The 17,170-nt window shown below is 35.6% G+C and overlaps 1 protein-coding gene and 1 long non-coding RNA gene across 3 annotated transcripts; both read right to left on the bottom strand.

Annotated features, from left to right (window-relative positions):
* Nucleotides 1-5,574: 5,574 nt before the first annotated feature.
* On the bottom strand, nucleotides 5,575-8,033 carry LOC140021484 (uncharacterized). 2 transcript variants are annotated; one of them, XR_011825309.1, is made up of 3 exons: nucleotides 7,887-8,033; nucleotides 7,583-7,765; nucleotides 5,575-6,923 (listed from the first exon to the last, which is right to left on the bottom strand). It is a non-coding gene; the product is annotated as an uncharacterized lncRNA (long non-coding RNA). The 2 variants fall into 2 exon arrangements; XR_011825310.1 differs by lacking the exon at nucleotides 5,575-6,923 and having other exon boundaries at nucleotides 7,202-7,765.
* Nucleotides 8,034-8,230: 197 nt separating this feature from the next.
* LOC140017308 (putative disease resistance protein RGA3) lies at nucleotides 8,231-11,305 on the bottom strand. The gene has a single exon (XM_072071480.1). The coding sequence runs from the start codon at nucleotides 11,303-11,305 to the stop codon at nucleotides 8,231-8,233; it is 3,075 nt and encodes a 1,024-aa protein (XP_071927581.1).
* Between the last annotated feature and the right edge of the window lie 5,865 nt (nucleotides 11,306-17,170).

Genomic DNA, 17,170 nt, shown 5'->3' with positions numbered 1-17,170 from the left:
TAGAAGTCCAGTAAGCCTTCTTGATGTGTCAAATTGAAGGCTACCTAATTCCCGCTTTCCATATTTGCCATAACAGATTTGCTGTCATAGCTATGTAGTCTTTCCCATCTTTCCTAGCTGTAGCCTCTTGCAAATGCATCCACCATTCCCAGAAGTTCCATCTGTGTTGCATCAAGCCATCCCATTGGAGTGAAAATGTTTTTCATGTATCCTGTACAGTTCTACAAAAAAAGAACTCGTGGTCTTTGGTCTCTATCTGCTCCCCACAATTTTTGCACATTGGGATTCCTTTTTGAGTTCTCTTAATGACGGCTTCGACTCGATTATGCTAAAGTTCGACTCGATTCAATTTGTTTGCAGCCCTAATTAAGAGAACCTTTTTAGATGGTATGGTTAACCTTTTCAACTTTGAGGAAGTTGAGGATTTCAATATGTGTTTCTGTGCATTACAAATATAACAATCTATTTCAATCAAAGACAAAAAGTATGCAATTGCAAGTTCAATCGCACTATGAAATTAAAGATCTAAGACATAAAAACTTAGTAGATCTGAACTATTGATTTTAAAATTCTGCAAGGCTGTTGAGGTACAAACAAATGTATACTTTGACAAGTAAAGGATTTTTTTTCTTTTTTTTTCAAATAAAACTGAGCTCCAAAAGCTTTTCTTCATAATGTTGTTCTACTCTTTTGGCATTTTGTTTTCCAAAACTTATGGCATAAGGATAAGGCTGTCTCAATTTCTTCCCTTCCCTTTGAAAAAGTGGCAAAAGCTTAATACTTAAGCTAGCGCGTAGGAGATTATTCTGATATCCAAAACAAAACAATGGGCCATTTAAGAATCCGATCTAATATCGTACTTTTGCATCCTCCCAACCATTCAAAGCCACACGTGGACGGTTCCTTTCCTCCCGTCGAATCTGACCCGCGTTTCGTCCGTTCCGTTCTCCTTTGTTCTTGATTCGTCCCGCTTCACTAGTTTACTTGCACTTGTTCCTTTCTCAATGCTCCCCATCCCTCTATAAATAGGCTACTTCTACGCCTGAGTTCCCTCACTCTCTTCCTTATCCTACTTTTTCTCGCACTAAGTTCACAGAAAAAGATAAGAAGGCTCTGTATTTGGGAATTTTGTTGAATTTTCAATCGATTTTTTGTTTCTTAAAGAAGGAATGGCAAAAGTTGGTGGGATCAGTGAATCTAAGGGCAATGAGAACAGCCTTGAAATTGAGAGCCTGGCTAAGTTTGCTGTGGATGATTACAACAAGAAACAGGTGAGTAAATCAGAATTTCTTTGAATTGTATGAAAAGGGCTTCTTTTAGTGGGTGCTTTTCTGATAAATTAAGGAGGTCCTTGTTAACCTCTTTCACTCAGTTGGGAAAGGGAAAGGGCTTTTTTTGGAGAGTGGAGAGGGAGAAATGGAAGCTGGTTGTTGTGGATTTTTGGTTTATTTGCTAAGTTTTAGCTGTAGATTTGATAAAATATTGTCTTGGGAGCTTGTCTTCATACAAGAGTAAATTCTAGTACAAGAAAAGGGCTTGATTATGGAAGGGTTGCTGTGGATTTTGTATTTATTTGTGAATTTTTAGCTCTAGATTCGATCTAAATCTTGTCTTGAAAAAAAAAAAAAAAAAAAGAACTTGTCTTGAAATCCGAGTAAGTTTAAGTACAAGAAAATGGCTTGATTATTGAGCCCTAGTAATTTAGAAACTTATTATTGAATCAAAATGATCTCGTATGCCTTCGGAGAATATAATCTTTCCCTCCTAAACTTGATCGTAGGATAATAATTATGCACTTTTACCAATATGAAGAATTTTTCACGTTGCACCTAATAAAATTTCAATATACAAAAAATGATGACACTTTTATAAATAAAATAGCAGTATTAAACAAGAAAAAAGAAATCTAAAATAGCACCATACAAACCACTATTATCATTAATAGCAACCGATCAAAACAAGAAAAACTAAAATAAGATTGAAAACTATTTATAAAATGACATAAAATAAATAGCAAATGAATTAAAAAGTTAGAATACAATTCAAATAATACCAAAGACAACATCCAAATCACTGATATCCAAGGGAAGACAAACATTGTTATTGACAATAATATAGTAATATTTCATTTGTATTGGTTTGAACAAACCAAATCCATCCATCAAGTCAGAAACCATCTCCAATGATAAAATAAGAATTATAATAAGAGTAAATATAAAATGAAGAATGATAAAATGAAAATGATATCCAAATTATTTTTGGTGATATCCAAAATACCCTTATTTTTCTAATGATTACATATATTTATTGTATTGCAATATTAGTGACTAATGGAAGCGGTTATGAAATGAAAAACTTTAAAATTAAGTAAATTTCATTTATGGTGACAATTGTAATTAAACAAATTTAATGCATTCCAATAATTGATAATAATGATAGCAGTTATGGATTCAAAGTTGGCAATTAAAAACTAAAACATTGAAATATACAAAAAATTAATATTAAAATTATTAATTAGCCACAATTCTCATTCCAATTTCATGATCATAAAAAAAACTAATATTAAAACCAAAAATATTGTGCTCATATGAAAAAAGTAGACTTGTTGCTCTTGTTTCGCATTGGATTGTGCTAAAAACATGAATAAAAGAAAAGGAAAATAGAAAATCTCCAACTATCTCTATCTATAAAATTTCAATTGTTAGAATGTACAAGCCAAAAAAAATTTACGTGATGGATCATTTATACTCCATTATTGACAAAAATATAATTAACATAATACAAAGAATTCAAATTCAAATTACATTTATGTTTATTTTTCTAACTTAATTATATTCTTCGTTTATAAAAAATTGTGATGATTGTGGTTTATATGCAATAGAGTCATGAATATACAATAATTTTGGTAAAACATGATATTATCAATATTTGGTATGTTAGAGTTCAAGCTATAAATCAAAAAGTGTTTGGTTCATGATTTCAAATTGGGCATATTACATTTTACCCCCCTGTGGTTTAGCATTTTTTTACATAACCCCCATATAGTTTCAAAAGCTATACATAACCCACTCATGGTTTGGATTAAAGTGCCAAAGTGACGGAAATAGTCACTCGTTTGGAACTTCTAAAAATGTCGAAATTACCCTTATAAATACGTGGCACATTAACCCCGTATGATTTTTATATTTTACTATATAACCCCCTTATGGTTTAATACTTTACTATATAACCCCCTTATAATTTTCAAAATATACACATAACCCCCCTTAGTTAATAAATATTCAACTTTACATAAGGGTACTTTTAACATTTTAGGTGACTCCGTTACAAATGGTCATTCCCGTCACTTTGACATTTTAATCCAAACCATAAGGGAGTTATGTATAACTTTTGAAACCATAGGAGGATTATGTAAAAAAACGTTAAACCACAGGGGGGTAAAGTAGAATTTGCCCTTTCAAATTCAATCTTAAGGGATATGTCAACTATATTGAAATGTTTTCCGTCTCTTTTCTTTTAATAAAATTTTTAAAAGTAACTAGCTTAAAAAAATAAATAACATAAAAGTACTATATTATGATGTTGATCATCAAAATTTCATAAAAAATTTTAGTATCTAAAAAATAATATATTTTAAGATATTACAATCACGTGCAAAGCACGTGAACTATTACTAGTCCAACTAAAAATAAATAATTAACTAGCACAAATATAGCAGGAATTAAATCAAGAATAAATAAATTCTAGCCAAGGATACAACTACTCAGACACAGTCCATTTATCCGATCATTGATGCAAGAAAGGTTCACTTAATTTATTAATAGGCTAGTTATAGTCGTCGATGAACTCCAACGACTAATTTTTCCTTAATTTATTGATAACCAAGGTACGACCATTGATCACCCCTAACCAGAAAATACTCTTAGGTACGACCGTAGGAATCAATTTCCCAATTGCATTAATAACTAGAAAAACCTAGCCCAAATCAATAACACGCTACGAGGGTTATTTAAATTAGATTGCACGTCCCCCTAATGTGTAAACACACCAGTTGCCACTAATATTAATCAATCAAACAATTACGAATTTAATTGACTAAATTGGCACGAGATTAATAAATTACATTGAACATCGGGCCCTTGACATCCAATTAATAAAATAATCCCAAGAAAATTCAAGCAGACAACGTGCAAATATTAATAAACTGAGGAACGTGTGAAAACTAATTAGATCTCACAGATTTTCGGGACTGCGCCGTCGAGTTGACCCTTGACTAGATGGAAGGCTTAGCCACGCCGCATAATTAAATCACCATACGAATTAATGGATTGCAAAGGCATTGCGTGTTTACTAGAAAGTAAGGAATAAAAGATGTTTTTCCCGTTGGGGAATATTGTCGAACACCTGGCGTGTGTCAGAGGTTAGTCAAAAGAAAGAAACTAGAACTAACTAAAAGCTAAAACTCAAAAGCCCCCCTTTTGCTTCTGTACGTTGTCCCTTTTAAAGAGCCAAAAGAAAGATGACTAAAAGCTATCTAGGTGGTCCCCACACATGTGGACAAAGCCTCCAAATTACTTCTTGTTCCAAGTCTCTCTACGTTGCTTTCTTTGAAGAGCCTAAATGACTAAAAATCTTTCACTAGCTTTGTGGTCCCCCACCAATTCAAGGGCCCAAGGATTGAAGCCCTTAGAAGTCTCCATTTTCTCCATAAAGTCCCTCCTTTTTGGTAGTTTTCTGTTTCATTCCTGAAATTAAGTCCAGATACCAAATATAAGTAGATATCAACAATTAACGCAATATTGGGCAGGGATAAAAGGGGAAATTGATAATAAAATTACTAACAAATGATACCCTATCAATGATTCAGTTAACCCAAGAAAATCTCGCTCATTTTGGTCACTGAAACAAATATGCAACAAAAGCTTTGATGGTAAAGGTTATGAAATATTTTGCTTATTCATGATAATATTTACCTATAACTTTCAATCGTGATAAAGAGGAAGAAAGGGCCGACTCTGCATCCAACTTGGCACTTGGCATACCTACTCTGTTGTTGTTCCAATAATCAGTTGATATACTTTCAAGGCAAGAAAGACTTTCAAAAGTAAAGTCATCCCAAACAAAACTCAGACTCAGGACTTCACATAGCAAATCACGAGGCGAACAGGAAATTGCATGACATTTTTGTTTAGTCAATTATTCAGAAAGCTAAATCAGTATCTGTTTGTTTTTGTTGTTCATTTCTAACCTAAATCAGTAAGCAGATATCAAATCTTTCTATTCAGTCCACAAGTACCAGAAGTATCATAGAAACTATATTGGTTTTTGTTCAAAACACTGAAAAAAAAGAAAGTTCTATAACAATAATGACTGGCATCCACAAGCATGAGAGGCAGAGAGCCCCAGAATTGCCTTGAAAGCGAACTCTTTGAGACTGCAAGATGCAACAGGTAGAGCTAATCACAACTATTTTACTCTTAAAATCTCATATCATCGCATTTGAACTTAAGACTTCAGTAGAGGATGGTCTACCAAGTCTCTGCTGCTTGAAAACATCTTAAACGCGCGTGACAATTTTTTAAGCTTTTAGCTAATGCATTGGTTATTAAAGTGCTTAAAACCCAACAATAAGTAATGGAAGAAGATTGTTGGTATTATAAATTATCAGACCACCAATCCCACAACCAAGGACAGTGAGAGTAACTCGATTGACCATTGGATTTAGGTCAAGAGATCATAGCTGAAGAAAGTAGAATCCCATCATTTAAGAGACATAATAAGAATACCAATAATCAGATAATTTGGAGCAAGATGATAAATACATTTCCAAGAGATGGAAGTTCAGAGCAAGCATTTCCATCCCGGTAGAATCTCAAGTTTAAAGAGAATTAGCTCCTTTCAGCAATCATGATATACAACTGGAAGTAGCAGACATATGAGATGAGCAAAAGTAAACAGCTATTTTTTATTTAAAACAAAGAATTTTGTACTGTAGATGTAAATACAAAAAGTTTTCAGCTTTGACATCATGTTTAACTGTCCACATCAAATAATCTCCTCTTGAACATCTGTATTCCATAATTGAATTTAATATATGGTTAGCGATATTGTTTTCTTCCCGGAACAACGCTTGTTGAGTTTTTCTGAATCAGACTGAAAAGGCCAAGAAAAGTTCAACAAAGCAGACAACTGACCTTACTGTTACATTACTAGACAACATCTTGGAAGCAGACGTTTTAAACCTTCAGATAGTTTACAACAAAATCATCTTATTGTACAATTTCTATCACCTGATATTGGATAGATTTAAAAGGATTTAGTAATGATTTTACTGGAGTATATTGTCCTGAAGAAACAAAAAACTAGAAATTGACCCCTAAAATCTTTGTCCATCATTGCCTATCTATAATTTTCTGTGTTCCATCAAACTTTGATTTAACAATCTATTTCATGAATGTAAACGCATTTTCATTCTTTTTTAGCAAATTGATAACCAAATGAACTTTTAGAGTGCTTAGTTGGATGAGGAGCTTTTAGATTGAAAATCTCAGGAAGGCATGTTTGCCTGCATTACAATAAAGATAGAAGAGCATATTCCATGTCATTTTTGACTAGGAATCTTACAGAAAGAAAGGTTTTTGTTTTTTTTTTTGTTACCTTTGTTCTAAAACTAATGAGCAGGAAATAAGACTCGATACTAAGTACATCTACTAATCCATTTACAACAAATTCGCTAACCTTACAGTACTTCTTGAAAATTTGCAAGCTCCTCATTGTCAATCTGTTTCTTTGATACAAGCTCTATCGCCAACCATACCCCCCATGATCATTAGCAGAAATTCATGGTAATGATGGCTTTTGATCATGAAAGACATTACATAAGCTGGGGAAAGAAATTCTGGTGGGCAATTTGTAGAGGCCAGCTGACACAGATAGAGCATTTTTTCAGGTTTTACACATTAGGAAGAAAGAAAAGTGTGCTTGTAGTGTGCCATCCTAATCATTTCTGTCCAATTGAAACAGGATTTGATTCAACAAAGTTTTCAAAAGTTACAAGCTGTGTAATTCAATCAATAAGTAAGTGCAATTGTAGATTCTAGTTCACATTTGAGCCTGAAATCATTGCAGAACAGAAAACTCGAGTTGAGACAATATGTGAACAAGAAAGTTCAGAAATTTCAGCAATAATTTTGTTCTGTCATTCCTACAAAAGGCTAAAATATGCCTTGTTTGTTATGAAACTAAATAGATAAGCAAGTACTAAGTCGTGTTTACAATTACAGTAGTTTGGTTCCAACCACAAAGCAAGTGATTACAACTCATAAAATGAAAATAATAATGGACAATTTGTAGTGCGGGCAAAGCATTTCACATTGAGGCATTGAGAAACAATAGAGCTGTGGGCCACTGAGGCACAATAGAGATCCACGTTTAATTGCTACCAAAACACCAGTTAGTTCTAACCTCTAACTCTGAGCAGTATGCTAGAGATGACAATTTGAGTTCTAAAACATGTAAATCAGCTCCTCATTATCATGACTACACATCACTGAATCATTTCGATAGTTTAAAAGAACCATACCCCAATAGAAATCTCAGACTTTGACCATCTGAGGCACAGAGGAAAAGAGAATGCCATCCTAGATGTTGCTATTCAGCCGAAGCAGGATCTTGTTCTGCAACGAATTGTAGGACTTTCAAAAAGTAAAGACAGTAGGTAAGAGCCATCGATGAGGTTCCCTGTTGAGGTTTGTGCCCAAAATCACTGCAAAGCACAAAAACTCAAACTGAAGGCGGCAAATAGCATAGAATAAAACTAATGGAAATTTTCAGATAATTGTAGTTTTTCTGTCATTGTAATTGAAGCCCCAGAAGGAGAAACTTACCTTAAAAAAAGAAGCAACCAACAATCATAAAAGCAGAGAGAGCTTAAAAGCCTTTATCAAGGTGGATTCATTAACAGTAGCAAGTCGGAACAAGCAGACTTGACCAACTACCGGAATGCTTCAAAACTTTGCGCTTAGAGTTAAATTGTGAAAATAACCACGGGGACTTTTTAGGTTTTCTCACGAGAAGGTTAATCAGAGGGGGAGATGAAGAGAAGGTGATATTGATTGTAAAGCGAATTAAGAAAGTTGGTAGGAGGAAATCTTACATGATTGAATTTGATCTGAAGATGAGTGGTTAATCAACCTATGTATAGGTCTTGAATGTGAGAAACTTTGGACCACTAGGAGTCGGGGCCGCTGCTCTCAAGAGTGCATCTTTCTTTTAACAGAGGACAACGATAAACCTCCAGAGATTTTAGTTTGGTGAGACTTCTCATGGCATCCTCAGAGGGTAAATGTCGAAGCTCTTTGAAATCATATAAATACAGGTATTCAAGAGCAACGAAGTTTCCGAACCAATCTGGCAGAGCTTTTATACCTCCGAAGTTACTTAGCGATAGTGACGTGAGATTGGTCAAGTATTGGATCTGATGTGGCAGGGACTCCATGTGTGGCAACCCAACTAATCCTAATTCACGGAGTGCGGATGACGAAGGGGAGGAGGAGGAGGATATCAATCCACACCAATCAAACTCATTGTAAATTGAAGAATTTTCATGATCATCACCATCATCTGAGAAGGGACCAATTGCAAGCTCCCTTAAGCTGGTTAGAAAACCAAATCCTTTGGGCGTCATGCTTGTTTTCAATTTGGGACACCTGTATAATTCCAGCTTCAAGAGAGAAGGCGTTTGTTGCAAATCAAGCAGAAAGGAGACAAGATTGCCGCACCAACTCACCTGAAGCTTCTGGAGAGAGGCACAAGAGTGTAGCAAGTCACCGGGCAGATTCATCAACCCATCGCACTCATCAATCACCAGCTCTTTAAGAGACGTAAAGTTTTGCAAGGGAAGGAGTTCTCTGCATCTGTGGCAGCGATTAAACTCCAAACTCGTTAACTTGGGGAGTGTTGTTGCAAACTCAGGGAGTGTTGTTGTTGTTGTCAAATCCATTAACCATCGAGGAAATTGATCGTCCAGAAAATACCAAATTACCAACTCCTCCAAATTCGGGTGGGGTTGAAGGCCATCCAACACATCTTTGTCGATGTAGTCGTGGCCTTCTCGATCCTGGGCCCACTTAAGTTGCAGCCTAAATAGATTTGCCTTTTCAAATAGTTTTGCTTCCTCAGCTCCTTCCTTATCCATTACTAGTTCCAGATTGCGTATCTCCAATTTGCCTTTGAGGTTCTTCAAGCTTCCAAGCTCTCCAATGCGTCGACCCTTCTCTCGACCCACGTTAAAGAACTCAAGTGTCTGAAGGCAAGTCAGCCGTCCCATATTCAGCGGCATTTGAAATTCTGTATCAAAGGTGTAAAAGTGGAGATGTCTCAAGCTAATCAAATTGCACATCCCCTCTGGAAGAACTTTAACATTTGAGTTACTTAGCGTCAATGTTTGCAGATTGTAAAGCTTGCAAAGGGAGTCCGACAAAATACTGATTGGAGAATACAAAAGGTTAACATACCGCAAATGTATCAAGTTGCCAATTGAAATTGGTAATTTTCCAACTGTTGCAACCAAAACATACAAGTTCTTCAACTTCATTAACATATCACCAGAAAAGTAATAATTTACAAACAATGTATGAAGCGAAGTTGATAGACTCTCCAAAAATTTTTCTGTATCTTCTTCAACACCAAATGAGTCTATTGTAAGGTAACGAATCTGATTACCATTGTCTACTGTATGTGTATCCCTATCAATAATGACTTTGGTAGACTTTGACATTGACCCTGCAAGGTCGTGCACCAAATCATGCATCCTATAAGATGTTATCAACCGATCAGTTATTTCTTCCAACAATGAACTCTGCAATAAAATTCTCAAATAATTCATTCCAATTTCCTCCATCGTTTGGTTTTTGACGTCTGCTTGGAGGAAACCTTCTGCCATCCAAAGTTCGATAAGCATATTCCTTTTTATCTGACTATCCTTATGAAATATAGACCAATGTGCAAAACATTTCTTAATGTTTCGAGATGGCAAATTATCAAAACTCAACTTAAGTATTTGCATCACACCATCCTCACCTGCACTCAAACTCGAAAGCCTATTCTCCAAAATTGATCGCCACTCCTCTTTTCTCTTTAAAGATAACAGACCTCCAATTACACTTGCAGCCAACGGTAGACCATCACATCTTTTGATTACTCTCTCTTTAATTGCTTTTAGTTCATCAGGTTCTTCTTCCCCTCCAACTACTTTTTCTTTTATGATAGACCAACAATGATCATCAGGTAGTCTTCCTAAGGCATAGACTAATTCAGTTTCCATCATCAAAACTCTAGACACACTATGTGCCACTGGACCTAAACGAGTAGTGACCAGACACCAACTTCCATTAATTGGATTGAGCCCCTTCAAGATGGTGAAAAAGTCATTCCACAATACCTGATTATCATCCCACACATCATCAAGGACTAGGAAATATCTTTTTCCCCCTAGGTGATTCCCAATTTTTCCAACGATGAGATTCCTATCATCTACTTCAACCTTTTCTTCCGTCAATTGCACTAATATGAGTTTGAAAAGCTCCTCTATTTGAACTTGTCTTGATACACAAACCCAAATTTTTTTGTTAAAGTGTTCATCAATTTGCTTGTTGTTGTATATGGATTTAGCCAAAGTTGTTTTGCCTAAACCTCCCATACCAGTTATGGGAAGAACAGAAACAACCTTCTCAGACAGGCTCAACAAAATCTTCACTATCTCTGATTCATCATCGGCTCTTCCAACCATTGGAGCAACAACAGAGTCGGTCTGCCGACTTCTCGTGTCTCCAACAGCAGGAGCAGCAGGGAGGGCAGTTGTCATGACTGCCCTACTGACCAGTCCCAATCCATGGGCATCTTGATAGATGCCATTCAACTTAAGTTTGATGTCCCTGACCTTAGAAGCCATTCTCCAACGAAAAGCAAGATTAATATTAGAGCAGGAGAAGAAGCAGCATACCTTGAGCTTGTGTCGGTTTCGGGACTCCACCTGGTGACGAAGAGATTCATAGTGGAGCTCATCCAACACATTGTCAGCATCATAAGCAACCTCCTCGAGACTATTCAACCATCGTTGCACTCCGCTGCTTTGGTTTTGCCTTTCCTCAGCATCAGCCAGGACATCTTTGATAAAGCGGAGAGAACGTGTCATGCCGGCCACATCCTTCTTGAACCCAACTAGCAAACCAATCCTAGTAGAGGCAAGAGACAGTGCCCTTTCCAAGGTGACCTGAATTGTGGAGCTGATAAGAGCGTCAGCCATTTTTTTTTTTTTAATAAATGACTTGGATTCAGTCTTGAGATCAAGATGGTTTTTTAAAATGGGAGGTTTTAGCAGCCAGAAATTGGTAATGTTACAAGTGGTTAAAAGGAGAAGAGCATTGATATTTGGTCCGCTTAACAATGCAGAGTTATTCTTAACTTGGATGCCTTCGTTCGCAAAGGAAATATATATTCCGTGCATGGCATCTTCACTTTAAGTTTCTTGGATGCTTTGAAATGCTGAGTTATTCTTAACTTGGATGCCTTCGTTCGCAAAGGAAATATATATTCCTTGCTTGGCATCTTCACTTTAAATTTCTTGGATGCTTTGAAATGGAAATTCCTGGATGGGATTTTCACTTTAACTTTCTTGCTGGGACGGGGCCTTCATCTTTATTCGTTAATCCTTGAAAGATGAACTAATTAGAACATAATTTCGTTACACCTTATCCTGTTAGCTTCCACACTAACTCTGTTGGATTTTGCTTCTTAGCTAGAGACATAATTTGTGTCTCAATACAAAAATCAATTAGGCTTCTAATTATTTTGTAATTCAGAATCTGATATCGTTGAGCATTGAGCCTTTTCAACTTTGCATAATTCCTTGCTTGTGTTAATACCTGTGGCTGTGGTGGATGAACTTTGGCAAAGAATAACTTGAAATGTGGATTTGCTTCAAACTTATATTCTGAAATGAAGTTCGGCAATTAATAGAGGCCTAAACAATTATTCAGCCTTACTACTTTACAAAATTTATCTAAAAAATTCAACCACAGTGTGATGGTGATTTATAGATTGATTATCACATAAACAAACCAACTCATGCTTGTAATGCATATAAATGATATTTAACCAAAACATTTGAATTGAAGATAAAGAAAAAAATTTTTGAACTTCATTAGAATCGGGAGGTAACATTTATGTCCTCCTCCATCTTATACTTATTTTCAAGTGACTTAATAAATTTTAACTTTTATTTGGAAAAAAAATTTAAGGAGTACAATTACCCTAATCAGTGAGAAATTTCAAGTGGCATGGCATAGATGTTAAAAATAAATTTCAACCTGTTGATCTTGATCCCTATCTTTTGATGTTTACAAAACAAATGGATGATACTAATATTTCTTCAAGATATACTTTCAGTTTTGAAGTTGTTTGATTCCATGAACAAGTGCAATTGAAAGGCAAAGTTTGCTGAAGCTGTCGGACGTTCAAGAAGTCAGGATCGGACGTCCGAAAGGATGAAGAACATCAAGAAGGAAACTCTGTCGGACGCTCGTGAGGAAGCATCGGACGTCCGGAAGTATCGGACGCACGCCTCGGACGCACATCGATCGCATCGGACGTCCGAGAAATTTCGCAAAGATTTGATGACTCTCTGACGACGCTCGGACGCAGGGTTCGGACGTCCGACAGGTGGTTTGGACGCAGGGTTCGGACGTCCGACAGGTGGTTCGGACGTCCGACAGGCCAACGGCTAGTTTTGACAGCATTTAATATTTGACCGTTGGAGAGCCTTTTGGAGCCATTTCTCACCTTCTATAAACACCCCAAAGCACAAGAAGACAATGGACTTTTGCCAACACAAAATACAAGCTTACAAGTGAGATTTTTGAGTAGAAAGATTCTTTGTTGGTTGTATAAGGGGTTGGGGAAGTTGGGTTGTGAGGTTGCTCAAGTGAAGGTTACTCTCTAGGAGGAGTAAAACCTTGGTGAAGGTGAACCTATCACTTGAAGTGGTAAAACCTTGGTGAAGGTTGCCTCATTTGTATAAAATAGTTCTTAATTGGGTGAGTGATCTTTCAAGTGTAGGTTGTTGAGGGTTAACTAGAATAGTTGTAAAACTCCTTGGCTCAACCAAAGAGTGTTTGGGGTGAGGAAGGAGTGAGCCTTCACTTGTACATCTTGGTTAGCATCGCCATCTATTGAAGAGGCTATTGGATTGATATTTGGTTTGCATTTCTTATCTTTTCTCTTTAATTAAGTTTTCTTTATTGTGCTTAAATTTGATATATCTTTGTGCATCATTGTGAAATTGTTTGTACTCATTGGGTTGTACCAGGCCTTACACAACCAAGATAAGTAAGTGCTCTGTACAACAAATCCTTCAGAAATAAATATTTACTGTACTCTCAACTTGGGCATACCTGCAACTTGCCACCCTGCGCAAGCATGGTGAACATCTCCTAGTTTAATAAGATCAGATTAGAAAGATTGTTTTGTGGAACTACACAAAATAATACGATACATAATTATATCTCTCACAATCATTTGTTTAGGAAGATTGTAATCATGTAGGACTCAAACAGAAGCATTAGAAAAATTAGATTAGATGACCAGTATGAGGAAGGGTATTTTAAGCATTGCAAAAAAAAAAAAGGAAGAAATACCATTATATATAGCTCCAGTCCTTAAAGTTTTGACAAAAACAAATTTAGTCCTCAATGTGCAGCACATGCACAATTGTAGTCCCTAAAGTTTTTATAAGAACAACTCTGGTCTCTAATGTATCCAATATAAATTAGATTTAGCATAAATGAATATTTTTACATTACTGACAAAATTTAAATATAACAATAAAGAAAAAATAGTGGCTAACTTTAAACTACAATATTAAGGACTAATGACTCACGTGCTAACTAATTAATTGGTTAAAAATATTGTCAAAGTACAAAACTCAAACTAGTCAGAGCATTTAATTCATCAATTTAGAACTCATTTTCTTTATCTATCCCTACCGACCCTCAGGAAAAAAAAAGAAAAGAAAAGCCCCAACACTTGGTTTTTGTGCATAATTAAATAAATTTCCTTTTTTCCTATTTTCTTGGTTAATTAATAACTCACGTGTCATCACATGAGTTGCTCTTGCTGTTTAAGGTTATCCGTTGATTTGCTTCTTTCTTACAAAATTAATTTAAAGTACACATGCATGACTGAACATTATTAGGTTCCATTAGTAATTAAAAAATGTTAGTCAATTGTCGTAAATTTGCTTAAATTCAGAAACTATTTGGAACCAAAATTATTTTTGATCAAAATTTTTGCCAAAAATTGAGGACCATACTTTTTTTTTTTTTTTTGCTAAAACTTTAGAACTAAAACAGTACAAGTGCAAAACACTAAGGACAAAAACTACATTTTTTTTTTTGAAAAATTAAAAGAAACTTCGGAAAACTGGGAAATGAATATCAGTAGTAGGAAGAGGTGAGATTTAAGTAACTAAAGTTTTGAACCTAGATGAACATCCAATTCCTATCATTTCAACCTTAACTAATTGTCCAAGGCCTATTCTGCGCATAAGGGCTCATCTCATGAAGAAAAAGCCAAATTATTAAATGCCAAAAAGAAAGAGGAGCCGTGCAAGACTGGTGTAGTTGTTTATTTTTGGACACTTTTGAGTAGGGGTGTGCAAAGTCGAAAAATTTCGATTTCGAATTGAATTCGGAAGTTCGGTAATTCGGAAGTGAATTCGGTAATTCCGATTTCGAATATGTCGAAATCGGATCGAATTCGAAAATAAGAATTTTGAAATCGGAATTACCGAATTCGAATTGGGAATTCGAAATAGGAATTCGAAATTGGAAATTCGATATCGAATTCGAATTAATATAATTAATATATTATATTCGAATTATATATATACATATATATTATATAACATAAAATAAGTTAATAACTGAAATTAAAATTGAAACCCAAAAACCCTACTCTTTTCAGTTTTCACTTACTCACGCCAGTCACCTTGGCTCTTCCGCCGCCCTCTTCCTCATCGCCTCTTCCTCCGACTCAGCTTACTCTCTCACTCTCTCAGTTTCACCTTCATATTTCTCCCCTTCTTCAAGCCCGACAGAGACATAAAGTGTTGGCACACGTTCTTCTCTACGAGACTCCCTCGGCATCTGGATTCTGGAAGATACCTCTGCACCGACTGCCGAGAGCGTTCTTCATCGTGGTGAAGTGGTTGAAATCTTGGCCAAACTCTTTCCAAAGTATCTGATTCCAACAAAGTAAGTTCACTTGCTCAATCATTCTGATTCTAGTCCAATTCACTGTAACATTATTCATTATTTTTAGGTAAAAGTAAAACCCAAAAAAGCGAAAGTGGTAAATCAAATTTATGCTGTAGAAAATTGATGAGCCCACAAATTAATTTGGTGGCCGTTTGACTAATGTTAAGTGAAATGGTTTACACCTAAGATTTTTTTTCACTAGTTCGAATTATTCTTTTGAATATGCAGAAATTTAGCTCTTAAAAAAACTTAAATAAGTTCTTGAAAGTAGGTAATCTGGACACGATACCTGAAAAGTGTGCCCAGATATGATTTGGGAGTGTTGGGAGGTTAACTAAGGTAGCGGAGGTCCGAGGAGAATTGAGACTTGGAAGGTATAAGTGTCCTGTAGTGTAGTGTTGGTAAAAGTTGTATTATACAAGAAGTATGGTCCAGATATGATTGAAGCTTCATTTCGACACCTTGCTGTTTCTTTAAGTTGTCAGCTGTGAAAATCTTATCAACATACTTTTTGCACCAAGAAGCAATTTGTCACACGGTGTGGTGTTGATTAATTTGCCAAGTTTTTTATGCTTGTTGTAATATAAATGCAAAGGCAAAAGTACAAACATGACTGGGTGCAAAGGATTCCTCTTTTTTTTTTCTTTTTTTTTGGGGGTTTTGTTTATCCTGTTGACCATGGCACATCTTGTATCTGGTAGTTATGGTACCATACACTTATAAGAGGTGCTTGGCAAAAAGAAACGGGAGAGAGTGTGTTAGTTAAAAAATGTAAAAACATCCTCTATGACTATAAATCCTTTATATAAAATAACTTTTTTTCTTGAAAAGCATTTATCTGCATTGATTTCACTATTTTGATGAGGTTCAGCTGAAGATATTTTAGTTGTATACTGAATTTATAAATCGCAAAACTTTATATTTGCTGCTATGTTTGGCTCCATCTTCTTACTTTCTATGCTAAATTGGAAACAAGTTCTCCAGGAAACTGCATTATGTGATTCAAACTCTCAATATTTCTTCATTTTATTGTCTAATCTATTGCATATATTGGGAAACATATCTTCATTTTATTTCCATTTTCTTTTGCATATCAGTAAACATGTCCACTTTTGAGATAGAAGGTTCAAGTGATTCAACACCATCTTCAAGTCCAGCTCCTATTTCCGGCAGCTGTGAAGAATCTGGCCTTGGTGTTAAGAAAAAGAGAGGCGAGTACAAGAAAAGGTCACCAGCTTGGGATCATTTTCAGCCTCACTATGTCCAAGGTGTTCGTCATGGCATATGTAATTACTGTACGAAAATGATAGCTGCTGATCCGAAGTCTAATGGTACTAGTCCTCTCTTATCCCATGTTAAATCATGTGAAATGAATCCTACAAATAAGTCTAAGGGGCAAGGTACATTATGCTTGGGTGAGGTTGGTGGTCTTGGGGGGGATGTTAAGAGTGCACTTATTAGTTGGAAGTATGACGCTGATGCAATTAGAAAAAGCATTGCTTATATGTTGATTGTTTATGAATTGCCATTCAAACATGTAGAAGGTAAAGGATTTCAGCATGTCATGAGAACTGCTTGTCCTTCTTTTCAAATTCCTTCAAGGTGGACAATTACTAGAGATTGCTATCAACTTTATTTAGATGAAAAAATTAAGTTGAAGAATATGTTGAGGCGTAGAGCTGTTAGAGTTTGTCTTACCACTGATTGTTGGACATCTATCCAGCGAATAAATTATATGTGTTTGACAGCTCACTTTATTGACTGTGATTGGCAATTGAACAAAATAATTTTAAATTTTTGTCCAATTAGTAGTCATAAAGGGACTGAAATTGGGAAGAGTATTGAGAAATGCTTAT

This window comes from Coffea arabica, chromosome 1e, assembly GCF_036785885.1.
Source record: "Coffea arabica cultivar ET-39 chromosome 1e, Coffea Arabica ET-39 HiFi, whole genome shotgun sequence".
Lineage (NCBI taxonomy): Eukaryota > Viridiplantae > Streptophyta > Magnoliopsida > Gentianales > Rubiaceae > Coffea > Coffea arabica.
This window is presented reverse-complemented; position numbering and strand designations above follow the sequence as displayed.

Excerpts from the sequence above, each read along its gene's own strand:
- LOC140017308 (XM_072071480.1), bottom strand. The coding sequence starts at position 11,305 with ATGGCTGACGCTCTTATCAGCTCCACAATTCAGGTCACCTTGGAAAGG.